This window comes from Phyllostomus hastatus, unplaced genomic scaffold (assembly GCF_019186645.2).
Source record: "Phyllostomus hastatus isolate PE091 unplaced genomic scaffold, TTU_PhHast_1.1 phas_scaffold_93, whole genome shotgun sequence".
NCBI classification, from domain to species: Eukaryota; Metazoa; Chordata; class Mammalia; order Chiroptera; family Phyllostomidae; genus Phyllostomus; species Phyllostomus hastatus.
This window is the reverse complement of record NW_025334042.1, coordinates 29,592,784-29,620,225: the sequence shown is the minus strand read 5'-3', so window position 1 is coordinate 29,620,225 and position 27,442 is coordinate 29,592,784. Positions and strand designations below refer to the sequence as shown.

The 27,442-nt window shown below is 38.0% G+C and overlaps 1 protein-coding gene across 1 annotated transcript in view; it reads right to left on the bottom strand.

Annotated features, from left to right (window-relative positions):
- The window catches only part of SLC2A13 (solute carrier family 2 member 13), a 288,415-nt gene that overhangs the window by 37,208 nt on the left and 223,765 nt on the right, over positions 1–27,442 (bottom strand). The window contains exon 7 of the mRNA XM_045829533.1: positions 17,730–17,855. Coding sequence (XP_045685489.1) covers positions 17,730–17,855 — 126 coding nt within the window. The remainder of the gene's footprint in view (positions 1–17,729; positions 17,856–27,442) is intronic.

The window sequence follows — 27,442 nt, the reverse complement described above, 5'->3', positions numbered from 1 at the left end:
CACTCCTGTCGGGGTGGTGGGGGTGAGAGAGAGACCCAGGGGGATTTAAAAGCACTGCTGCCACCACTGCCCTCCCTGAACACATGCGTATGACTTCTGTCTCATTTAAAATGTAAAATAATAATGCTAAAAGACTTAATTTGTAATATTAGTTACATGGAGCTTCTGCACTACATACATTTTGAATTTGAGTTTCTGTTTTATATTGAAAAATGTCATTCTTAGAAATTCTCTAATGCTTACAAACCCACATCTTACATAACTCCGTATTTTTAAAGCTTCAATTTTGGATGATTTCCGGTATGAGTGATTTCTCACTATTCCATCGACATTATATTGCCAAATCCTGTAAAGCCATGACCACATCTTCCAAGAGGAGAAAAACTTCTCATGAATATTCTCATAAATTCCGCCTCCACTGTGTTATTTGTTTATGACAATTAAGATCAAATTAACTTAAAATGTAAAGACTAGGGATATGACTTCAGAAATTAATCAACCATTCTGACATAAACTGTACTACTGGAGTTTTAATGCCATTGTCTTACCTCCCAAGGAAACGAACTACAGACATAGGCAGCAACCAATAGTTTATGAGGAAGGAGCTCATTATAGACATTTAATGAATTATTCATAATTTCACATTGTAGAATACATTTTTTACCAGACTAAACTTTTTACATATAGAGAAAGAATGTGAAAACATCTATTACTTCAAGAAAAACACAAGAAGGCTTAAGTTGATTTTATGTCAAATAGCAGAGGACTCATTAAAGAAATTTAATTAAAATTCTGATAATGTGGAGCACTGTTATGATTGTGTATAATTTAATGAAAATAAATTGATGAAGGTCTTACAAATGTAACACATTTATAGGAAATGGAAATCTTCTTTTATCCTAAAATACCTGCATGTTTAAGAAAGTTTTAACTCTACATTTGCCAATTAGATATGCAATTCCACTCAGTGTATACAGTTAAATAAGGTAGATTGTGGAAATGAGATTTACAACGAGGTTTTCTTTTTTTAAGTCAAGAGTACAAATTCTTTTCACATACATTTACATTTGACTTTCTCAAAGATTTTGCAGGGCAAGCCAGATCCAGGGATGTCATTTCCTTCTGCTTTAAAGGTCAGGAAACTGAGTGTCAGGGAGGTAAAGTAAATGGCCCAGAGCCATACTCTGCATCGTTACTGAGTCCAGACACACAGCAAAGCCTTCCGACTCCAGGTAGTCCTTTCTGGCTGATGATGTACAAGGGCTAAGCTGCCCATTGATTTTGGGCTTTTTTTAAGGAAACCTCCGAAATCCCATGTACTCCATCAAGTCAGCAATAGAAAAAAGAGGAAATGAAACCAGGCAAAGAATAGTGCGAGCTGTAGTAGACACAGTAATGGTGTGGCTCTTATGGTTAACTATTATTTCCACTGCAAGTTTCTCAAAAAGTCAGGCCTTCTCCAATGACGTAAAATCAACCCAGAATAAAACTGCCAGATTCTTTGTCAAAACATCTTGAGGACTCATGGCTGCAGCACCCTTTTCCCTTAGTGCTGTCCTTTCAATAACATTCACATGTACAGGGAGACTTCTGCGTGTCAGCATAATGCTGTTTGGGGACAGTTAGAGACAAATACCAGTAGGCACACCCTAATGCAGCAAGTGATAATAATTACAGGTTATATACGAAGCATTAGAGAGCAGTTATACTTAAGTGCACGAGGACAGGGTGTTTTGGAGTAATAGCTGATAAATGTGCTAGCTAGAGTGAAAAAATTTATTTCCAGCCTGAGAAAAATAATTGTTATTTTAGTTAAGTTATTACACTCCACCAGTCTGTAAAAGCCAAATATGAAGACATGGATTTCTGAAATATTTTCCCTTCTGTTCTGAGTATATTTTCGTGTTCAAGAATTCAATTAGATGTTCCAGTCTTGTTCAATTAGCTATACTATCGACGGTACAGTGTTTGCCAGAATCCTAACTGTGACTTTTAAATCCATGAGGCATAGAATATGTCTTAGGCTGATACTGAACTGAGATCCGAAGTTTCACTAGAATTTCCCTACTTTTTAATTTTTGTAAACTGGAGGGTCACTTCTGGGTTGGGTCTATACTTTATTGTGAAATTAGCCCATGTACTGATGTGCTGCAGAATAAAATAACACATTTTTTTAGGAACAAATGTTTTCCTCATTGATGAAATGAGAGGTGCCGGACTGGGGCTGTCCAGAAAAATCAATGAATAATAAAATCAATTATTATAATGAGATGAACATGGCTATATTTTTAGGATATAAAGGAAAATCCATACAAGTTAAAAAATAAGATACTAGATTAAAAAATGGTAAGCCTTCCCTTCCATGAATCTCTCTGGGCTATGTCGCCAGAACCTCTGTGCATTTGCAAGTATTCTACTTAGCTCTTGGGGATAAGGTGCTGAGCAGCAATGTTCTACTGAATTCTAAACATTAGCATTCTTCAGAATTTGAAAGACTTTAATTTAAAAAAATGCTTACAGGATCAGATGCTTTGAGTTTGTTTTATATCTAGTACACTAGGTGTGCTGAATCATTTATCTCAGGCAGGTAGATTATTATTCCCATGTAGTTTGGGTCATTCTCAATTTCAGAATGCCAAGAGCCACAAATGCCTTGAAGAAAATTGTGATAAAAGGATATATATGTAATGAAAGACTTGATCCTTCTCTTTTCAAAACAGCAGCTCGCACAGAATACCTCATGCCACTGGGCTGGTACAGAAAAGAGTGAGTGTTCCTGGGAAACACTAGCTTCTTTTAACATCTTACTCAGAACACATTCACGAGGGCTACAAAATCTCTTCTTAAAGAATCAGACTAACCCACAATGAGCTCCCTGGCTCGTTGAATGTTGCTCATTCTGAGGGAGGTGTATGTGTGTGTTGGACTGCGATGGAGGAGGTCACAGTCAAGGTTACACTGCTGCTATGAGTCACAGGTAAGTCACAGGATAATCAACTCCACCCCCGTTTCCATTTAGGAAGGGCTCTGCCTGCTTCCAGTGCAGATGAACTGATCTATCGATTGAGGCTCTCAGTAATTCATATTCTACCAGTCCCTCCCTCAATGAGGAAAACAGAGTCTTGCCTGAAATGAAATGGCTGTGCCACGGGACATTAAACATTTATAGAAGCCAGGTGAGAAAAGCAACTGATGAGTGCTAAGGGGTTTAGTGAAACAAAGATACAGTATCCTTCATCTACATTCATAAAAATGTTATTTGTATACACAGCAGGTAAAATTTAGTGCTATACATATTACCTGACCTTTGGTTTTCATGTATTTTAAATATGTATTAAAAAATTAACTATATCTGATATATACAGATGCCAAATTCTAAATTTGTAAGAAACACTCAAAGCTGTCAGTCTTAGCAGAACTTTGCCTGTGTATCTGGGGCAGTTCTGCTTACTTCAAAGGCACGTCCTGTCCAGCCAAGAGAGATATCTGCACATGAGAAAACTCACTACGGACAAGGCTGGCTGTGTTCTCAGAGTGTTTTCTGAGCTGTCTCCAAGATACTCATTTCTTGAACTTGTCTAGGCCTACCCTGTTTTATCTTCATTGTATTTCTCCATTTCTCCCCCTACTTCATCCTTCCTACTTGGATACTTTAACAATAATATTTTCTAGTTCTCTATTGTCTACCCATGCTTCCTAATTTACTTCGTGCATTCCTGCTGGAAGGTCAGTCATTAGACCAAGTGACATCACTAGGTGTGTGATCCCCCTTCCCAGTTATCCCAAATGAAGGAAACCGCAACATGTCACTCCAAAATATGCCTATTTTACATTTGGAGCTGAATGCAAGCAGCAGCAAACACAGAAAAAGCTCTCCGCCCTTCCCCTATCTCTAGAAGCAGGACAAATAACAACAAAGGTGACCATCAAAGCTTCTGATTAACACGAGTTAAGCACAGAGCAACTTAGACCACTATCAGCCTGAGAATGGCACCTGAGGAACCTACATAACAAATTTGGTGAAGTAGACTTTATAGCTCCTATTCCTTTCCTGTAAATTTAGCTTTCTAAAATTTGCCACCTCTACAGACTAAAGTCCTTTTTCTTTGTCTTGTCACTTCTCTAAAAATTTATTGCCTTTGTTGAAGATGCTATATATGTCTGAATTCGAACTCACCTCTTTGGGTTACGCATCCCTAAATTTCCCTCATGTATATATGAGATATATATGTGTGTGTTTGTTTACAAAACATTTGCTTGTTTTCTCCTATTAATCTACCTTTTGTTACAGAGCTCAGCCCAGCACCTAAAATGAGTCGGGGGAAAATTCCCTCCCTGCACTAATGTTGTTTCCCAGAGCTCGCCTTCCTCCTGTCTCAGGGCAGACTGAAAAAAAAAAAAACATATACAAATCCTTAGACTTAATTAAGCAGCAATACTAAATATGTTTCCTGGCTTAATTATAAAAGACACGAAATATTTCTATGTTCTTTCTTAATTTCCACTTAAAGGATCAAAGCTGTAATAACTGATTAAGAATTATTTACAAAGATATCCACTTCTCTCAAGATATGAGATATACGAGGTCTGTCCAAAAGGTATCCATCTATGTAATATGAAAAGAAGAGACATTTATTGAAGATATAGGATATAAGAAACACTGTACACAGGACAATGATGTCTCAGTCCCCTTCACAGTAGGCACTTTGGGACCTCACACAGTTCCCCCAACACCATCAGCTGCCCCGTTGTCTTTTCCTGAATCTCATCAATGGTCTAAAATCTCTTCCCTTTAAAAGGTGATTTTGGTTTGGGAAAAAGCCAGAAGATGCAGAGCACCAAATCTGGGCTGCAGGAGGGCTGAGTCACCTAGGTGATTTGATGTTTCACCCAAAAACTGCATGAATGGGTGCCTTATTGTGATGAAGCTGCCAATTATCAGTTGCCCATAGTAGCAGCCTTCTGAATCATGAGAATAGTTTCCACACAGGAAAAGTTCAAGCTTAAAACAAAACCTGATGCAGATTCATTGCACTACTCACTCAGTCATTTGAATGTGATGGCCACATGGCACACATGCTCGCTCAACAGCATCTATTGCCCCACTGACTAGAACAGTGAAGTTGTCATTGTTTATGTAGGTGCATTCCAGTCCACTCTCCTTAGCTGCCAGGGTACATTCTCATTATATTAATAGTGGTAGGACCTTTATCCGTACAGACCTCATATTATAAGTCAATAAATACCAAATAATAATAGCTCTGATAATAGGGAAGAGGATGTTCTGGGCAATCCATCCTTTGTATAACTTGGGTGTTACTATAAGCAGCTTCTCTAACTGCTCAGGTCAAGGACAGTACTCTGCTTTGAAATTATTTTTCAAATCTGATCTCTCTCGAATCTTTACAAACACCAAACTTTGCCACTCTATTTCAGGAATAAGTGAATTTATTAGTCAATATTTTTTGGATACTAATAGAATAAATGTAAAATATTGACTTAATTCTGCTCTGCCTTGTTCCTTCATCCCTTGATTTTCCTGAGCAGAACTATGATAGCCTGTTTCCTAAGCCAAATAATTAAAAAGTAACAATAATTTTGCATAATCAGGTACTTTTTGAAAGCTCAATGTTAAATGATGATATTCCACTGTCAACCAGTTTTTCATCAACCAGTCTGGCCTCTCCAAAAACAAAAACAGTACAGTTATAAGAACAATGGTTTCCCATGTGTGATCCTTCAGAAGCATTGATGGCTCTTGCATTTTAATAAATGGGTTTCCATGCATCACACATCAATCTCATTTTTAAGCTTTCAATGAAAGTTTCATCAGGAATAATAAAGTGTTCACTGTAGCATTATTCATAAGAGCCAGGTTATGAAAATAACCTGTCTGTCCACAGATGAATGAAAAAGAAAATGTAATATATATGCATATATATGTGCAGTGGAATATTAATCAGACATGAAAAGGAGGAAATCCTGCCATGTGTGACAGCACAGGTGAACCAGGTGGGCATTATGCTCAGTGACATAAATCAGATACAGAAAGGCAAATACTGCATGATCTCATATATAAGTAGAGTCTCAAAAAGTCAAGCTCATAGAACCAGAGAATAGAGTGGTAGTTCCCAAAGTTTGGGAAATGGGGAGAAGCTGGTTAATGGTGTAAACTTTCGCCTACAAGATGAGTGAGTTCTCGGGGTCTAGAGTATAACATGACGATTAGTTAATAATACTGCATTGTATACTTAGCAAAGGTAACTGTGTGAGGTGCTGAATATGTTAATTAACTTACTGGGGTAATCATTTTACAATGTGTACTTTACTAAACCAACATGTTGTACACCTTAAACAAACCATGTTATACAACCTAAACACATACAATTTTTATCAGTCAATCATACCTCAATAAAGCTGGAAAAAATAATAATAATATATTTTCATAATCCTTAAAAGCTCATAAAATGAATGATTTAGAAATTATTTATAGCTAGATTTTTCCCTCAATTATGCCATAGAAAATTTAAGTAAATCACTGTGATGGAGGAATTCAACATTAGTTAAAAATATTTTTTAATGTGTGAAATTTTATAAAATTTAGTCTATATTTTGTATCAGAAATACTCTGTCCCACAGTTTGCCATAAACTTTTAATTCTCAAGCGTTCTGATATTTGAACTTTAAAGCTAGGGCTGACATTTAAAACTCATTCCATATTTGCATATTCTGCAACGTATTTTCACACACCATCTCTCCCAAATGTCCTTGACACTACTAAACACTATACACAGTACTCTTCTTTGTGTATTTTGTAAAAGGAACTTTTTTTTTACATTTTAAAGTATACTTCTATAAATGTAGTATCTATCTGCCCTATATTATGAATCTTGACTTTTTAAAATCCTCACCTAAAATATCTACATGAGAGAGAACCATCTGTTGGTTGTCTCCCCTACATGCCCCGAGCCGGGATTGAACCCTCAACCTAGGTATGTGCCCTGACCAAGAATTGAACCTACGACCTTTTGGTGTATGGGACAATGCTCACATGAACTGAGCCACCTGGCCAGGGCTTAATGTATTTTAATAACATGTAGCACAATATAAAATTTTAATGCTATAAAATGAATTCAGAAAAAATATTTCCATTTCCAGCTATAAATGCCATGCCAATAGAATTTAAATTGTTACAAAATTCACCTTACCGATAATTAAAACATAAGACTATTAACATTTACGGGTTTGGCTACACCGAACAGGCCAGTATCTAATCTTCTCCCCATAATATATATCTAAAGGGAACAATTTTTTATTTTTTATTTTTAGAGGGCTCCAAGGCACATGTATCTCTGAAATGAAAAAGTTGGCTAATCCTTGGAGCTGTTTATTTTAAAAATAAGATTCTTAGGTGAAATAAGAAGGCACTTATCATAATACAGGACAAGTGGCCAGACAGTGAAAGGTGTCTTAATGAACTTAGGATTCCCAGCGATCACGGGGACGGAGTATTGTGTTCTGACAGTTTCCAGGTTGCCATTTTATTCTGAAACAGAACATATTTGGATTGGTACTGGTTTATGAATTTATGCAAATTTCCAGTGATGAAACCTGGCTGTAACTATACAAACTATAGAAGTTGTATACCCAGATTGCAAGTAATGGAAAAAATATCTTTTTTTTGTTAAATTAGCACTGAAACCATGAGGACAGGAAGGACTTAAGGACTAAAATGAGGTGAGGTACATTGAGGCAGTGGCTCTTTCATTTAAATAACTGGTCTTTTAGTTCACACATACTGTCTGTCAAGTAACTTTCTGAGAGTATCTGGATTTCTAATGCCACTCTCCTTTCTGATTCACACATGGCAACACGTATAACCTTCTCTTCAAATGTCTTTAAACATACATAATGTTTTAAAATGCAGATATTGCCATCACCCCTCCCTTATATTAATGAATTCCCAAATACCTTGCCTTACCCTCTACCTATTCTTTTAAAAACTGTTTCTCCCTTTTTTCTATCAGAATTTTATTTTCTAAACCCAAAGCCATTCACAGTAGCCCCTACTTAAAACTGTAATGGCTTCCTACACTCCGTAGCAGCATTCTCCAAACTTAAGGAATCTGGTAATCCACTTTGTGATTGTTTAGCATACCTTTCTTTTCACTGTAACAGTTTAAAAACATAAGCTCCCTTTTATAACGTATATAATAAGAACACTGTGTGCCACTTCCACCACGGAACACAGCTTATCCTGCTTTGTCAGCCGGAAGAGAATAGGTTATGCAGAGGGAACAGAAGAGCCCCACCTCCCAGAGCCACAAACTGGGTTAATTTCTCGCCCACGATGCAGGTCCATCTCAGGTCAGCTGTGGTCTGCTCCCCCTTTTCTCTACTCAGTGCCCAAAGCTAACAGAACACCTCCTATTCTGGGACATCTCCTTCTCTACTGCAGAGGAAAAAGAGGACATGAGAAACCCTTCTTCTTAAAGCTGTAGCTCAGAAGTGACACGTAGTGGTCTGCTCTTATTTCCTTGGCCAGAGTTGTGTGGATAAGATTGACCGGGCAAGGGAAATCAGATCTTCCTCCTCTGGTGAGTGCAGTAGGTATTGGGAACAGTACTGCAATCAACTACATTTGGCAAGAATAGAAGAGATTATAATAAAAGTGAAGTGAAAATACAGCAATGTTATTAATTTATAGTTAGAAAATGTTTTAATGTCATGCTAGTATCAACTGATTTTCTTCTTAATATACTCAGAATATTTGAAAAAGGACTGTATCTCACTCATTATGTGATACAAAGTCATATCTACCATCCTGGTATCTCATAAAGTCATTCACCTAAAATCACTGCCAGTATGATTTCTACACCTTTAAAAATGTGTCTAAAAAATGCAAACATTCCTAAAAGAGATTCTCTTGACACTCTGGTCCAAACTCATATTTCCAGGATGAGCTCCAGCCACCTATTTTCCTTCAAGGGACCCCCTTGCTCCCTTTGCTCCTTTTCTGACAAATCCCAGCCTTCCTGGACTTCATCTCTGCAGGTCCACACCTTCTGTGGCTTCATTGTGCCATTATGTGATGGACAAGACTTGCCACTGTTATTTTATATCACCAGGCCCATGTAATTCAGGTCTTGGTCCTTATCCTTATAGCAAAAGTCTTACAGTCTTCTGTAGTGAGAAATACTCAATACAGATTACTTTTTGGAGAAGCACGAACTGATGAACAGTTTTTTAATTTACTCTTTATTGCATTTTTTTCATTACCATTTAGTCCCCTTATATTTCCCTTCCCCCAGAAATCACCACACTGCTGTCCATGCCCATGAGCCCCTTTTCCTCAGTCCTGCCACCCCCTAGCCTGCCCCCACCACTAGCTGGCATCTCATTCTCCATCTATGGGTCTTCCCCCCTTTGTTAGTTCAGTCTGTTCATTAGATTCCACATATGTGTGAGATCACATGTCTTTCTCTGACTGGCTTATTTCCCTCAGCATAATGCTCGCCAGGTCCACCGATGCTGTTGCAAAGAGCCTTAAAAAAAGAAGAGCCTGGAGGCCCGCAGTCTCTGACATAACTTTTGGACCAACGAAGCTTAAACACTCACGGTATCCAAACTAAGATCTTAACAGGTTTCATCAAATATCACTCCTGTTCAAGCAAAAACGTAAAGGAAAGTATATTTTAAAAGCAAAACTGATTTTAAAAAGTCTATATTAGATTCTCCCTATGAAATATATACTAGGAAGAGTTAACTTTGAACTATACTGTTATTCATTGAGAAGCACAGCTTGAGCATTTTAAATCCCTAATATAAACAACTGATAAAAATATCAATCTTGTATATGAATGCTAAGATACTGATATAATGTGTAAATGATAAATTTCTAAATGCAAAATTGATATATATCTCGAAAAAAAAGGTGATGAAGAAAAAAACCCCATTTGCTATTTGGCCTAGTTTCTTAATATACTTGATCTTACACTCTCACCATATATGTTTTGAGGAAAGGTAAATATTTCTTCCAATAATTTTTACTAAGTATTCTCCATGTAACATAACTTTAACAGTATGTACTGCGCATACTTAAAGTACATGGTTAAGTTTTATTTACATTTTTTTTTAGTGTTTGAGTTAGTACCAGGTAAATATTTAACATTGTTAATGAAAAGCACATCACTCTCATTTTTCTCTTCGAGGTTTCCTTTTCTGAAAATAGGTATGAATGTGGAAGATATAACTACAATGAAATGACAGGAACACTGTATCTTATTTAAAGCTGGCCCTTTCAAATCCTTACTTATTTTTCATGATGGCAGCCTTTTCCACTTTGTCACTTAACAACTATTGACTGAATGCCTGATATGTACAAGGTACCAAGTGGTTAAAAATAGTGCAGTGTACAGATACTGGAATTTATAATTTAGAAGAGAAGATACATCCAAACCCAACTGCTATCATATAAGACAATATAATTATCATATATATTATAAAGGAAAGTGCTAGAGGATAGCAAGGGGTATTAATAAGCATTTTTCCCCTGTAGTTAATCGGAGAGACTCCAAAGAAACAGTGACATTCGATCTGCACAAAAAATAATGGTTCAAAGTCAGGCAGAGATCAAAAAGAGGGAGAAGGAGGGTAAATTCTTGGCAGAAAGCAATGTGAGGAAAGGCACAGCAGCAGGAAATCAGAATGGATATCAGGGCAGTAGTGGAGGGTGGACTGACTAGAATTCTGGGTGGGAGAGGGGTGGGATGCTCGAAAACAGGCTTGCTGTTGTCTTGTCAGAGTACAGCTTGGAGAAAAATATCACTGCTGGATGAATGCAATAAACCAGGCGTTCACTGTAAGAACAATAAACTGCCAAATAGGGAATCTATGTAGCTATTTTAGTGTGTCTAATTATAGAAAAAACAAGTTGCATTATTGGACACAAATACTGAATAAGCGCTTTAAGAAAGTATCCCTCACTGCAATACTTTTAAAGAGTCAGGATGCTGGAAGTCCCAGAATAGGTTATTTATGATTTTGTGCATATAGAGCCAGGCGACATGGCGGTGGATGAAATGACAGAGATAAATAGAAAGTATTCTAATGCACTTGTAAGTTAGGAAGTGCTTCTTATTGACAAATCAAAAATAAATTACTACAAGATACATTCTGCTTATATTTTCCCAGGGCATAATCTTTTTACAACTGTTTTAAGATTACATTTTTATTTAATCTTCATAAAAAACATATTGTTCAACATAGAAATTATACTGTTGCCTTTTTATGGATGAGGAAAAGGGCTCACAGGGGCCCAAACTGTCCTAGTTCTACTTCTGAGACAAATGATAAAAGCTCAAATTTGAAATGGCCTGACTCTAAAATGCGTATCTTTCTAACAAATTATTGTCTCCTTAAAATTTGTGGACTTAGCTCGCTTTTTGACTTTGAGAAATCATTCAGACGCTCTAAGGCACTGCTGTCTTCATCTGTATAATGGGAATAAAAACCATACTTCAGAGAACAAAGCTACGATGGAGGCATAGGTAAACATGGCTCTCTTCTTCACACAACCACATCGAAATTACAACCAAACTATAGAAACGTCATTATTCAGAACCAGCAGAAATTGGGCTGAATGGAAGTTCTACAACTATGGAATTAAAGATGAAACCAGATCGAGACTGGTAGGAGGGGCAGAGATGTGGAACAGGCTGGTCCCACACCCACGTACAGCAGATAAACATTGGGAGGGATCTATTTGGGAGTGGGGGATCCCAGCCCCACTCCAGGACCCCCAGCCCGGTGTCAGGAAGATAAGACCCCATAACTTCTAGGCATAAATTCAGCAGAGATTGAGGCTGAGGAAGACAGAGACTTCTGGAGTCCCAGTCAGTCTCTTTAAGGGCCTGCACTAGGACTTACTCAGGTTCACTCCCTCTGAGCTCTGGCACAGGGGTAGAAGCTTGAAAGGCATTAGAGACATGCAGAGAAGAACTTAAGTGTCTGGCATCTGGGTGAGAGTTGAGGGGCAGCTTTCTCTCACACCGATGTGCTGGCGGAGGCCACTGTTCCTTTTCTGAACTGTTCCCCCGACAGGTGGCAGGTGGGTGCCATATATGAAACTCCATCAACCTGGCTTACACTGTTTGCCCCATCCTTGTGATTCCCTGAGGCCCTGCCCCACCCGAGCTGTTTCCAGTGGCTTTTCCACACAAATGACTTGTCTTGGTTCATGCTTCATATTTTCCTAAATTTTCTCAAATAAGCAGCATTTGGCTTCAGCAAGCCCTATACCTCTTGCTAATTAGCCCCAGTCCCAGAAGTAGCGGCAACTCACCTTGGTTTACAGCTTGACCCTGCCTAGGCACCTTTGAGCCTAGCATAAATAGCAGCCATCAGCTTATGCTGGGTGGCCCCAGAGGCTGTGCAGCCACTGGACAGCTACAGAGCATGTCGAAGTACCACCACAGCCACTGAAGCAAGGCTGCTCTGGGGAGTGGGCTCCTGCACAGCTGATACTCCACAGTGGTCAAAGGTTGGTGGACAGTGGTCATAGCTAGTCTTTGCATCTGACTGAAGGGGCAAATCCCTCTCATTGACCTGTCAACAAGATTCAAGTCTCAACTACAAGAGGAGCGTGTACACAACCTACATGGAGGGTGCACCTTGAGTAGCCAGCTAGAGTGATAGGGGAGGCTGTGCCAATGGACCTTACAGTACACCTACTACCTTAGGTCACACTACCAAGCCAGGGAGATGTAGCAGCTCTACCTAATATAGAGAAACAACACAGGGAGGCTGCCAAAATGAGGACATAAAGAGACATGTCCCACCATGAAAGAACAGAACAAAACTCAAGGAAAAGAATGAAACAAAATGGAGACAAGCAATTTACTAGATGCAGAGTCAAAACACTGCTTATAAGGATGCTAAATGAACTTAGGGGAGAAGCAGATGAACTCAGAGGGAACTTCAACAGTATAAAGAAGGACATGTAAACTATAGAAAAGAAACAGTCAGAAATGAAGGATACACTAACTGGAATGGAGAACAATTTATAGGAAATCAATAGCTGAATGGGTGAAGCCAAGAATCAGCAATAAGAAAGTAGAAAACAACCAATCAGAACAGCAAGAAGAAAAAAAAATCCAAGAAAATGAGGAAAGTATCAGTAGCCTCTGAGGCAACTTCAAGCATACCAGCAACTTCATCATGGGGGTGCCAGAAGGAGAAGAGAAAGAGTAAGAAATTGAAAACCCTTTGAAAATATAAGACAGAAAACGTCGCTAACTGGTGAAGGAAATAGGCATATAAGTCCAGGAAACACAGAGTCCCAAACAAGATGAATCCAAAGAGGCCCACACCAAGACACATCATCACTAAAATGCCAAAAGTTAAAGATAAAGAAAGAATCTTAAAAGCAGCAAGAGAAAAGCAGAGAGTTACCTGCAAGGGAGCTCCCATAAGACTGTCAGCTGATTTCTCAAAAGAAACTTTGCAGACTAGAAGGGAATGGCAAGAAACATGCACAGTGATGAAAAGCAAGGACCTACATCCAAGATTGCTCTACCCAGCAAAGCTATCATTTAGAAGTGAAGGACTTCCCAGACAAGAAAACACTAAAGGAGTTCATTATCACCACACCATTATTATATGAAATGTTTAAAGGATCTTCTATAAGATGATCAAAAATATGAATGATAAAATGACAATAAATATATTATGTATCAATAATTGAATCTAAAAAAAAGAAAATAAATGGACAAGCAGAAAAGAAAGAGAATCATAGATATGGAGAATTTTTTTTTAATTTTATTTATTTATTTTTAGAGAGGGAAGGGAGGGAAAAAGAGAGAGAGAGAGAAACATCAATGTGCGGTTGCTGGGGGTCATGGCCTGCAACCCAGGCATGTACCCTGACTGGGAATCGAACCTGCAACACTTTGGTTTGCAGCCTGCGCTCAATCCACTGAGCTACGCCAGCCAGGGTGATATGGAGAATTTTTTGATGGTTGCCAGATGGGAGGTGTGTGAGGAGGGATGGGTGAAAAAGGTGGACGGATTAAGAAGTACAAGTTGGTAGTTACAGAATGTTCATGGGGATGTAAAGAACAGCATAGGGGACATAGTAGCCAAACAGTATGTATGCATGACCCACAGACCTGGACAATGGTGTAAGGACTGCCTGAGGGAGTGTGGGAGTCTGGGTGGAGGGTGGCAAAGGGGGAAATTGGGGCAACTGTAATAGCATAAACAATATAGTATATTCTAAATTTTTAAAAAAATCATATTTCACAGAGGTATTGAGTTGATTTTAGAAATTTATATTTTTTTTCTAGAAAATGGTCCACTGTATCTGTTTTCAAATGCATTGGACATTATCAGTAGTATTCTCTTATGATTTTTAAAATCTTTACTATCTGTCCTTACATGCTTTTCTTCCATTCTAAATATTGTTTATCTGTGCCCTTTCTCTTTCCTTAAAGAGTAATGTCAAAGGTTTCTCCTTTACATGGGTCTTCTCTACGAATCAACTTTTGTTTTGTTTTTTGATTCTCTCTAGTATTTCTTTGCTTTGCATTATTTTTTTCTCATCTTTTAATTTCCATCCCCTGCTTACTCTATAGGCTTAGTTGTAGGTCTAACTTCTTGTGAATCTTTTCAGTTATTAATTTTAATGTTTTGTTTTACATTATGATTTCTTCTTAACTGGTTAATTGATTTGAATTTTTTTAACTTCCAAACTAAACTTGTATTTGCATGTGTGGGGGATGCACATGGGAAGTACAGTGGATGATGGGGGGAGGAGAGGACTTCCATCAGCTTACCATATTGTATTTTCTAGAGGTATGCTTACATGGTTTTTAAATGAGTTTCCGTTTTTTAATTGTGGTGAAATACATACAACACAAAACTTACCATCTTAATTAACCATTTAAAATTTTAATAGTACAGTTCAATAGTGTTAAGTATATTCACAATATTGTGCAAGCAATCTCCAAAATTCATTTCATTTTGCAAATCAAACTCCATACCCATTAAACAGCTACTCTAGTGCCTACTCCCTCCTCCACCAGCACCATTCTTCTTTCTGTCTCTATAAATTTGAGTACCTTAGGCACTTCATTCTAGTGGAATCATAGGGTATTTGTTATTTTGTGATTGGCTCATTTTACTTATATCTTCAAGGTTCATCCATGACATAGGAAGTGCCAGAATTGAAGTCTGAATACTATATTATTGTATGTACACACACACACACACACACACACACACACACACATATATATCATGCTTTGTTTATCCACTCATCCATCACATACACTTGGCCTGCTTCCATCTTCTGGCTATTGTGAATAGTGTTGCTGTGAACATGGGTATTCCCACACTTCTTTAAAACCTTGCTTTCACTTCTTTTGGATATATACCTAGAAATGGAACTGTCAGATGATACATAATTCTATTTTAAAATTCTGGGACACTGCCATCCTGTTTTCTGTAGTGGCTGCTCCATTTACGTTCCCATCAACAGTGTGTGGACTTTCTAATTTGTCTACATCCTCCACAACTTTTACTTTGTATTTTATAGCAGCCATCCTGACGGGCATGAGATGGTATCTCACTGTGGTTTTAATTTGCATTTCCCTAATGATTGGTAATGTTGAGTAGTTTTCATGTACTTGTTGACCATTTACATACCTTCTTTGGAGAGCTAAATGATTTTTTAAAATTTTACTGAAATATAAAAAAAGATATAATTGATTACATGGACAAGTGGTTTTCGTTATGTTGAGACAATTCACAGTTTATTGAAATCATCACACTATCTCCCTCATGGGTGGCATTCGCATTCCATCCAGTGTCTTTTCGGGAAACAGCGACAGGCCGGGGTCAGGATACGGGGCTATGAACTGCCATGACTCTTGCCCCCAAAATATCCATAACTCACTTATTTCAGATGTAAATCCAAGGTAATGGTAGGTTTTGCCCTGAGAATTCCATTCTAGGTACTAGCATAAAACCTATCAACCAACTACTGAACAAAAACATAGTGAATGCTATTTCACTACAAATGGATATTCTATTGCAGGAAGTTTCCACGGTGAACATATCCTGCCTGTTGTGCTTTTTTTCCTGGCCCAGAGTGATGAAACAACACTGCTCAGCACAGAACAGAGTAAGGAAACTCTTTTCCTAAAAATATTCAACAAACATAAAATTTCTTCATATATTGTATTTAGTTCTTTGTATTTTTCCAATTGAGTGTTATCTGTGCCTCACTTTTCTCTAGTAGTATGTTTAGTCAAGGAACAAGAGCACAAACATATAAATAAAATGAAAGAATAGGCTACAATAAAAATATACCTTTCTATTAAAGAGTTATATATTCAACACTTTGTTATTTGCAAAAAGAAATAACAAAACTCCTATTTTAAAGCCTCTGGCCTCTAGACCTGTTAGAGTAAGAGAAATGTCTAATTTTAGTGTCCCCTTTCCATTAGTAGACATTTATAACAAGTTTAGAAGTTAATTCTGTGAAATACAGGAAACAATATATACGGATTTCATAGTATGTCCACAATTCTAGATCACTAACTTTCAGGAAGGATTTTTTGTATTGAAAAAGAAATCATAGGGTTAAAATGATAAACTATCACTTCCAGAAATATTTAGTCAATTAACTCCCTAATGAAGCTTGGCTAATGAAAATTACACACTGGGTGTTTCTAAAAGAAGCTCTTTTAAAGCTTTAATTTTAAGTAGTAATTGAATATCTTTTACACATTTTTTGTAATTAGCATATTCAAAATGTGGTCTAGATTTTCACTCAACTGCCATATAATTTACTTCCACTTCTGTGAAGTAATTCTGTAGCAAAAATGATAAGAGAATAATGATTAATAATGGCATATTGTACTTTATAGCTCCTAGGAGGTACAAGTACTTTATTACAGATTTCATTACCTTCATCACTACTATGCAGCAGACAGGTTGAGAACATATTATTCTCCTCATGGGAATTTAAAACACAAAGGAGGTTAAAGCCATGTCAAATAATATTTACATATTTCCTATGACCATGGATCTGAACACATTAGTTCATAAATGGGAATATTTGTTCTATGCAAATATTTCATTCATTTGCCAATTATAAATCAATGTGATCTGTCCAAAGGAGAAACATTTATAGATTCCCTGACTGGTTACATGCCAGGATCACCAACTTTCATCCTTATTTTGCTAAATTTCATTAAACTCCAGGAAAGCACTCTAGGAAAATAACAGTTCCATGAAAAAAGTCAAAATGATGTTAATTTGACTTGACAACTTTCTATCTTTTACTTAAGTTGGGGAGTTTGAAAATTACTGGTGTAGTAAAACAATATGCAATGAGAAAAAAAAATTCCCTTGCCTAAAAACAGGAACCCCTGACTCAAGATTCAAACTCCTATAGCTTAGGACAGAGGCAGATCTGGACTCTGGATTTCCCCGAGTCTAGGTTTGAGTGCCTTCTTCTCTAAGTCTCTGAAACATACTGTCGCAACACTTTACACCCACTTTTGTCAGTATATGCTGCAAACTTTAAAAGATCATTTGAAAAGAAGACAAGTTCAAAAGAAATGCAGTGAGTGACATTAAGTGCAGCCACTCTGTAAGTTTAAAAATAGGTCTCCTTCTGAAATTCTACCGTACGTTCTTATAGCACGCACTGAGTGACATACCTGCCCCAGGCTGCCTCATTTGTAGATGCCTTATTTACGGGAACACAGGAGGAGTCAATGACGGTCGATTTGTTCATCTTGTAGCAGAAACCGCAGTCTGGATCCAACATACATTCATTGCAGTAACTGTAAAATGGAAAGAGTTACAGTTGTGTTAGCAGCGACATCTGGTGCTCCCCTGCATTTTCCACTCTACTTTGCAGCAAGTGTGGGTCCATGAGACTGGTTTTGGCCAGGGCACAGTGACATGTGATGAGGCAGGTGAGGGCTGGCAGGTCTCTCCCATCTCTTCCTGTCCTGCTGCAGTGCCTTCGGAACCCACTTCCGACTTTGAGAAGAGGCTTTGGGTTTGAGTTACTAGATGGAGAACCTTAGTCAACCTGCAGCAAACAAACCATGCTTCTCTAAACTGTTGAGATTTGTTACCAAAGATGGGACTGGCCCATCTTGATGCAGCTAACTGGCTCCAAATCATTCCAAAGCTCCAAATTATAATTTGGTACACCAAATTATACCAAATTTATTTCTTTTGTTTTTATCATGTACCACATCTTTTAAAAATGGAAAATATATTTTTCCTACATATACTCTGAAGCAGAGTCAAAGAGTGAAACAAATTATATCGAAAGAAAACATAAAGAACAAAAATACTACCATCCAAATAATAGCCACTGTTAACATCTTTTAAAAAATAAAAAGATTTATTTATTTATTTTTAGGGAGAGAGGAAAGGAGGGAGAAAGAGAAGGAGAGAAACATCAATCAAGTGATTGCTTCTCCCATGCATCCCAGCTGGGGACCAGCTGCAACCTAGGCATGTGCCCTGACCGGGAATCGAACCCGTGGCTTTTCACTTTACGGATGATTCGCTTTATCAATTATTTGTAATGCTTAATTTAAAAGAAGTCAGTGTAGGAAAAAAGGTTAACTTTTCTCTAGGTTAATTACAACTACTGGCTGGATCGCAGAGCCATAATCAATTAATCTCTTGCAGTATCCTAACTGCAAAAAAATTCCAAGCAGGGGAAATCCCTTAGAGGGCAGGGTTTTCCAACCTAAGACCATGGTGTGCTTGTAAAATGAGTTTTATTGCTATCACACTAATTTGCTAGATAATTCTGGAGCACCTCATACACCGCAGGCCACACAAGGCCCTGGAGATACTAAAATGAGTAAGACCAAGTCCTTGTTCTTTGGTAGATAAAAGGCAAGGATGAATGACAGATATACTGGTAAATAATGGCAGTGTAGAAGGACATATTTATGAACTACTCTAAGGAAAAAGGCACGCTCATTTGCCTGTAAGACCTGGGATAATTTCAGAGGTGAAATTTGAATTGGATCATAAAAGAAACTCACCAGGCAAAGAGGGAAGGGAACTTCAGAGACCTGCTTATTTTACAATTAACGATCAGTCAGTCCAAGCTTTTAAATATCTACTGTGTACAAGTAATTATATGACACAGTGTGGGGGACCAATAGGGTAAGAGCTACTGTTACCCAGAAAAGATGTGGATCCTGACTCCAAATAAAAATACTTCTTTGATTCAAATAGCTACATGGGAAAATACTGGCACTGTTTAAAAGTTATACGATTGTCATTTCAGTTTCCTTCTGTGAACATTTCCTTTGCAAACAGCCACCCTACTTTTAAATGAGGCTTCAGCCCTATACTAAATGAAAAAAAAAAAAGAGGCCTATTGAAAAGTTAATGTACTTTAGAAAGGTGATATAGTATTGTAAATATAAAACCCACCCACATCTGTGATAAGCAAAATAAACAAGCAATAGAAAGCATTAGTAGTCCCCAGGGCTTCTGGCTTTGAGAAGTACAGCTAGGCTAATTTGGAAGGGAAGATAATAATTCTTACAAGTAGTTTGTTTATTTTGCCCATATGAAGTAGGCTCTTAAGAATCCTGATTGTTCCAATGGCTTTAAATGGTACTATTTTAGAAAGGTCAATTTACACATGTGCAGAGAATGACTCTACTTCTTTAAAAAATAAGTAATTCCTACAAAAGGCCAAAAAACATAATGATAAAAGATAATAGTTACTGAGAACCTACTATATATATGTGTGTGTGTCAGACATACGGGGTGCTGCCCAAAATGCTTTGCCTCTTCCATCATGCCTTCAAGCACCCAACCTGACCACATCTCCTATTCTTCCAGCTTGATTAGTAAACGATCCCTGCTCTGCCATCATCATTCAACAGATACAAACACTTTACACTCCCTATGTACCAGGCACTATTCCAGAAACTGGGAAGCATTTATGAACAGACAGATGCCTTGCATTGGTCGATATGATTTGTATTAGACCTCTGATGCAGACACCGGCCCGCAGTGTCCGAGTCATTATGGATGAAATGAGACATTCACACAGACTACCAAATCTGGTGGAGGAAAAGGGACAGCATGGCTTTTCTTTCAAGGGGAGCAAAAGCTTCAGCCTCCGCCATGACAGGCCTTTATTGGGTTTCTTTGCCCATTACATGATGGTTCATATGTACTATGCACAGGTTCACTTTAGGTGGTTACCTTTTACAGAAAACAAAGGAGCCAATGCTACTAATCACATCACAGAAAAGGGATATTTGCAAATGAAAAGGCAAAAGTGGTTGAATGGGTTACACTCATCCTTGGAAGGTTTAGCATGGTTTTTAGGAAGTTGCTTTGCAGTAAATGTCCTCAATTCAGGGTGAGGGAGTTTTAGCAAAAAGCAAGACTCATAGCGGCCTAGGTACATTGCAGGCCTGATTCCCCACAGGAGAACCTACCCATGAGCATGGGTCCTGTGCATCTCCGAGAGGGAGCTGGGCCCATGCCACGCAGAATGGTCTACTACAGACCTCCTCATGACCTCCAGCTAATTGGTCCCCCTACTTATTCCCCTATTTACTAGCTTTTTCCTTCCTTTAGTTCTGTTCTTAGCAACCTGGTTGACCACAGCCCCTTTCAACATCCTGAATTTCACCGACCACTTATCTTTCCATCACACCTATCTAGCCCAAGTTCTAGCCATGTATCAATGCAAACAGTTGCTTTCACCCACACACCCAAATGCAATGGACAGAATTCCGAAGCGGTTGTTCCTCTCTAATGCACTACTACCAGCCTCAAAAGGTTCCTCAACACCCTGCAATTCTTAGTAGTTCATTTTCTAGCCAACTCTGGACAAGGACTATTTCAGCCACCCTACACCAGGACTATTCTTCAAATCTCCACTGCTCCACTTCCCTTTCCTCTCTGCAAATGACCTCAACTCCAGCTTCAGAGAGAAAAGAGATGAAAGTGGTAAAGATGGGAACTTTATAATCTTACAGCAACAAATAAACCATCCTAGTCTCTATGCTCCAGTTACAAAGAGAAACTTGTCCTTATCCTAAGGCCAACTGCTCTGTCTGGGCTTTCATCCCATTCCAGCTCTTTGGGCCACTTCAGACCCTTCTGTTTACTGCCCTTTTCTTCTCTTACCCATCCCCTGTCTTAATGTAGAAGATTAGGCTTTTGATTTGCTAGCTTTCTTCCATTTTAACATAGAATTTATAGTTATAAACTTCGTTGAAAACAGTGCTTTAGACACAGCCCGTATTGAATATGTTGTGTCCTCATTTTCATTCTTCTCAAAGTATTTTTCTCTAATTTCCCTTGTGATTTCTTCTTTGATCCTTTGGATTAAGGAGTATGTTATTTAATTTTCACATATTTGTGAATTTCCCAATTTTTTTTTCTTTAGTGTTTCCTAACTTTACTCCTTTGTGACCAGAGAACATACTTGGTATGATTTCAGTCCCTTTTAAAATTATTGAGGCTAATTTTATGGCCTGGCATAAAATTTTTCCTGAGTGCACGTAAGAAAAATGCATTTTCTGTTGGTGGTGGCATGTGACATGTTCTCCCATCATCTCCAATGGTTTATGGTAATTATGCCAATCTTAAAGCATTTTTGCCCCGTGGTTTCTAACAATCCCCTCCTCCACTTTGTCTATATCCTGGAAATTATCATCATCATTTAGAACAGGGAATGGCAAATTACAGCCTCTGAGATAAATGCAGACCAATTAGGAGGTCAGTTTATTTTTGTAAATAAAGTTTTACTGGAACACAACCGTACCCATTCATTTACCTACTGTCCATGACTGCCTTCAAGATTCAAGGGCAGAGATGAGAAGTTCTAAAAGAACCCACCTGGCCTGCAGGGCCACAGATGTTTACTACCTGACCCTTTACAGGAAGTTCACTGATCCCTGATCTAGAACACCTTTACAGACACTCTAAGCTGATTTGTAACTCCTTTCCTTCAAGATCTCTGGCTTCCTCACCCACAGGTCAATTGCTCTCTTACCGCAGAGCCCTTCCACACTCCTTTCTTCCTGATCCTTCACTCACTCCATGGCTCTGTCCTTCTCTGCCAATCTTTCAGGGTCAGTCCCTTTAATTACTCTCACCAGGTCCTCCAAGTCTTTGTATTTAAGTCCTTCTATATAGTCAGCCTATAAACTTTGACGTTTGAATCTTTTCAACCATCTTTCTCCTTTCTGTCTACCTCCAGGATGCTCTGCACTGGTGGCGAATCCACACAACCAGGTGTACAAGTATGCAGTTGTAGCGCTCAAACACAGCTGAATCCTCCCTGCTGCCAGAAAACTTTTACCTGGACCTCATCAGTGACACCCCCTGCTTCCATGACTGACACGCCACATCACCCACAACTCTCCCGCAGCCCCAGTCCTTAGAAGATGGCCTTGTGTTACTTCACAGTGAGAAGTGAAGGGATGAGGCACGAATTTTCTCAGCTTTCATCTCAGACATGAACAAAGCCATCTATACTGGCTTTTTTCCTCCAGGCTCTGAAGAGGTCATTCAAAGGTCCCTCTAACCAGGGCTTTTGATCTCAACCCCTATGGGTTTCACCAGGATGGGACTTATACCTTGTCTCACTGGTTATTTTCTTCTTTATACTTTCAAACCTCTCTGAAAACTCACCCCATAGTTTATGTGCAGGCTCAAGCCTTTCCCACATTAAAAAGCATGAAAAACTGTCCTTTCTACTACTCCATAATATCCCTTAATTGTAGCTCATAGGAGTCACTCAGTGAAAGGAGGTCAAGTATTAAAAAGTGTTCAAATCCTTGCTACCCCAAGGAGTGGACCACTGTTTGGGAACTGGTATGGCCAACCCTTACCTGTGACCTAGAATTTTTTTTTATCATATAGATGATTTTATGGCAAAATTCTCCCAAATGTAGCAGCATTTCTAACTTGACATTTAGGAAGTAACACAAAACTTTAAATATCCTGAGTAATCTGCTAATTGACCTTTTACAGAGAGCACGTAACATAACTGGGGCTTTAACAAATGACATCAAAAAAGGAACAACTTCTAGAAGTGGCTATTTCTTATTCATGATTTGCTCTTTAGGCTTTCTTGAACACAACCTGATGAATTTATGTACGGTTTTCTAAATATAAAGCTGAGAATTTAAATATATTGGTGCCAAACCAATGTTCATTGAAACTTTTAAAAATGTAACAGTAAAATCCTTAATAATGAGCAGCTCATAAATATTTTTCCATACATGTATTTCATACATATATACATTCAATACATACATACACATATATCCCATAAATAGAAATGAGAGTCACAAATATTCCCTGTTCTGAAACTTTTCAGAATGAGAAAATAAAAGTTTAAAAGCAACCTAGGGTAGCCTTTTCAGAAGAGAACATTCATCTGTATAACATATAAAATATAAACAAATCATTAAGAGAGCAAGGTGTCTGGCACTGAAGCAGTTTGTATTCAGTTATCTATGAAGACCAAACTCCTGGAAACACTCTGGGATCCGAGTCATAAACAGACGTCAGCACCACTTCAGGGGCACCAAGAGACAGGCAACCGAGGTGCAAACTCAGTTCTGGGTCTGAATCTTTCACAGACTTAGAAATTACATTTTTTTCTTCATTTGACAGGTTAAAATGAAAGTAAGAAAATAAGGAAGGAAAATTTTACTTATTTTCTTCAATAGTTAATTTTTCCTTGAAATGCTATAGAGAGTCTGTCTCCATTGAAATATGCTTTAAAAATATTCCTTAGAGCAACTAAGTGAAAAGACTGCTGGTTTTTAATGTGCAGTTACTTAAATTCATGACTTTTAAAATTAAAAAAATAAGCCAGGAGACCTGATAAAACTTTACAAATGATTTCTAGATTATAAATTTGGGAATGGGAATCAAGTTTTATTCTGAATTAATTCGCTTTTTCTGTTTGGAGAATCACAAATTCAAATTTGAATATATAGTGTCTGCATTCTTTGTGAATGCATAGTCACACAGACTTTAATATATTTCTTTATGTCAATGGAAAAAAATAGGCTTTATTAAAATGAGAATGCCATAGTTTTTTTTAACCTATCTATGTAAACATTTCTTAAAATTGCCTCTCTTTAGGGACCCATTTTTGTTCATTTGTTTGCTTTGATTATTGTTCAGTTTTTAAGTAGTACCCAAGTATCTCCTTATACAGAAAGAAAGAAATCTGGGGACTAAGTCTGTTTTATATTTTTCATCAAACCTTACAACCTCTAGCCCCACGCCCATCAGACTGTAAATGCTTCACACAGAGAAAACAAAATCAAAAGGAAAAGTCCATTTTGGTGTATACAGCTTTGATTATCAGTTCTTGCACGGTTACTTAGAGGGCTTTTCAATTTTCACAGGAAATGAAATGTTTGCATGCGAAGGACAAAGTACGTTTTGCTTGGAGAGTAAGGAAACAATCAGCCCCTGAAGCCCCCAAAGATGTTTGATTTGGAAGCTATTCTGTGTGATAAGGATAAAATGAGATAGCCTGGCAGTTGTCTCCCTGGATATCATCATGTCCTTTGACGCCCACAACTCTATTTAATGTAATCTTTACAATATTTATTGTGCTCTTACAACTGGAACCTTCCACACTGATGGGATTTCATGAAATTCGGAAGAATTCAAGGTGGAGAAAACCAAAAGAAACCAGTAAAGTGATATCTCAGGGTGGGGGGGGGGTGGTACCACCAAAATACGAGTCTCGGCACACAGATATTATTCTTTCAAGTCAGGTTCACGTGTATAATCCACCTCCATAAGTGGAGGAGGGAGCTGAGAAGAGAAGAGCTTTCGCGGTGTTCATTTCCTCATTTGAGTGTACACATATAAGTCTAATTTGCTTAAAAGGTATTTCTTTGTAAGTACCTATCATCTGTATTTGCTTCTTGTCTTACATTACTTTTTCCATATTCATCTGTCTGTGTAAAATGGCCTTAAAAACAACACTTACTCAAAACAAACAAAGCAAAATAAAAGCCACAATTTAACTTGGATCAGATACTCATTTTCAAAGCTATGCAGTTAAGATCATTTGGTTCTAAGGAAACCCAAGGTGGTAAATCATTTAAAATATTTTAGAATGATTTTACTTTATGATAAGCACTTGCTTTTAACAATGAAAGAATGAAAATTTCCAAGTGAGTCAATATAGGTACATAAAAGTAAATGGGCAAAACTTTAAAAAAATAAATCTTCAAGTTCCACATAAAATACAACTCACAAAAAAGATTTCTCTGAAAACAATCTCAATTTCACTGAATGACTCAAAACTCAGTAACACAGATATTTTTAGACCCAGTGGCCTTGAGTCATGAGGAGTTATTTTTCTCTTATCAAAGGGTATGTGCACCCTCTGGGGGTCAGGAGTACCCCGCAGCCTGAATGGGGACTTTCAGAATGAAGGGTGGTCAAGAGCTGGGTTCCTTGGCAAAGCTCCGCTCTACTGTCTGCTATGCCACATCATTTTCTAAAAGTTGACATGACATTTTTAAGCCTCAGTGCCATTGGTAAAATGGGGAAAGTATCTGTGTCTACCTCAGTTTTGCTGAGGGATACGAGAGAAAATCCACATAAATCTCTTAGTACAGTGGTTGACATGACGGTGACTATACAATAAACGGTGGCTGTCAGGACTAGCACTCCTTTTGAGGAGATAAACAAACCACTCATTTCATCAACTCATTCATTTTGAACAAACATGACAAAGGGCAGCTACTGAACTGGGTTACAAGGCAAAAGAACTGGGACAAAGTATTTTAAAGATTCTTTTTCCTTTTTCAAGGCTGGAAGTAAATTACTTAAGAGGGCCATATTTCTTTAGACTTTTAATCACTACTAAGAGAACTAAACCATGAAAGTAGGTACAGCTGTATTTGGTCAATTAAGTCATCCTTTCTGCTGTCAAGAAGAACCAGTCATAAACGTCCTATAAAGTTAGCAGACTGCGTGTCTCTACTGCTGTGTTAAACCCTGCTGGTAATCTAACCCTATATCCATTCTTGGCTTCCTCCTTTGTTAAGAGAATTCTATTTTCTGTTAACTGGGAACACTGTGGTCTCTTCCTCTGTCAACCACTGAATAGAAGAATGCATTTCCCAGTCTCCATTCCAACTCCACATGGCCGCGGGACTGTAATGGGCAATGTTGTGTGGGACTGTGGGAAGACTTCAAAAGGAGCTGATTCAGCTAGGAAGCAGTGCTTCTCCACTTCCTCCTTCTGGCCTATTTCGAAAACGACAGTGAGTTCCCACAGCCACCTCGTGCACTTGTGAAGAGTAATATAGATGCAGTATCAATACAGCAACAAGATAGGAGCCTGGACCCCTGATGATACTAAGCCTATCCCATCTGCTCCAAATGCCCTAGTTTTGAATTCATTCTATGTGACAAAGAAAGAAACTTCTTTCTTTTTAAGCCAGTTATTTTGGGTTCGTCTGTTGTATGCAGCCAAAGACAATTCCTAACTGATGCAAGAATATTTTTTTCAAATGCTTAACACTTATTTTTGCTCATTTCTAAATTTATCTGAAATATGAGCTCCTATATGCAAATAAAATCAAAATGCAAATAAAAGCCATTCTAAGATATTGTCAGCTCCTGACATGGGGCTGTTTCTCTGCTTTGTCTCCTTAACAGCTAGCACAATAGCTGGTAAGTGGTTAGTATTCAGTAATGTAGACTGAATGAGTGAATGAACAGTGGGAAAGACTTCCTAATGGCGTGTCCATATGATTGCGTACTTGTAACGCTCATTGTCCCTAGCACCTCTGTCAATGTCTAGTGGTGAATAAGACATTTAGCAAGCACACTGGTTCTTTCAAGGTACTTGGACACCATGAAAGGCAACCTGAAAAATCTCAAAGAGTTAATGCCTCATTCCTTTAACACTATGCGCCCAAGGATGGCTGAGCCTCCGTGGCTGGGCACTGTCTCATGTGAGCTCAGAAATGACAGTGATCCTGAGTGTTCTGGTTTGTCAAGGTCATTTTGTTTTGTTATTCTGCTTTTTGATGTGCTCCTGACTGTATCTATCTGACCTCAGTACATCTCTGACTGAGGTGGTAAATTGTTCCTTTGTGCTCTTCCTTATAGGGCAAATGAGCAGTGCTACAATTCTGTTGCTCCAATTTCTCTCTGACAGGAAAATTACCAAGTTTGTCTTTCTTGGTGTCTCATAGATTCATGTTTATTTGTGTTTCATTTATCTGTAAATTTCTTAGCTTTTTCTGGTAATACGTTCAATCTGTTGCTTTTCTCTTTTGATATTTCAATGTTCAAAGGGCTTGTAGATCCCAAGTTACTTTCAAAATTGTGTAGTCATTACCCTCTTTTTTATTTTCTC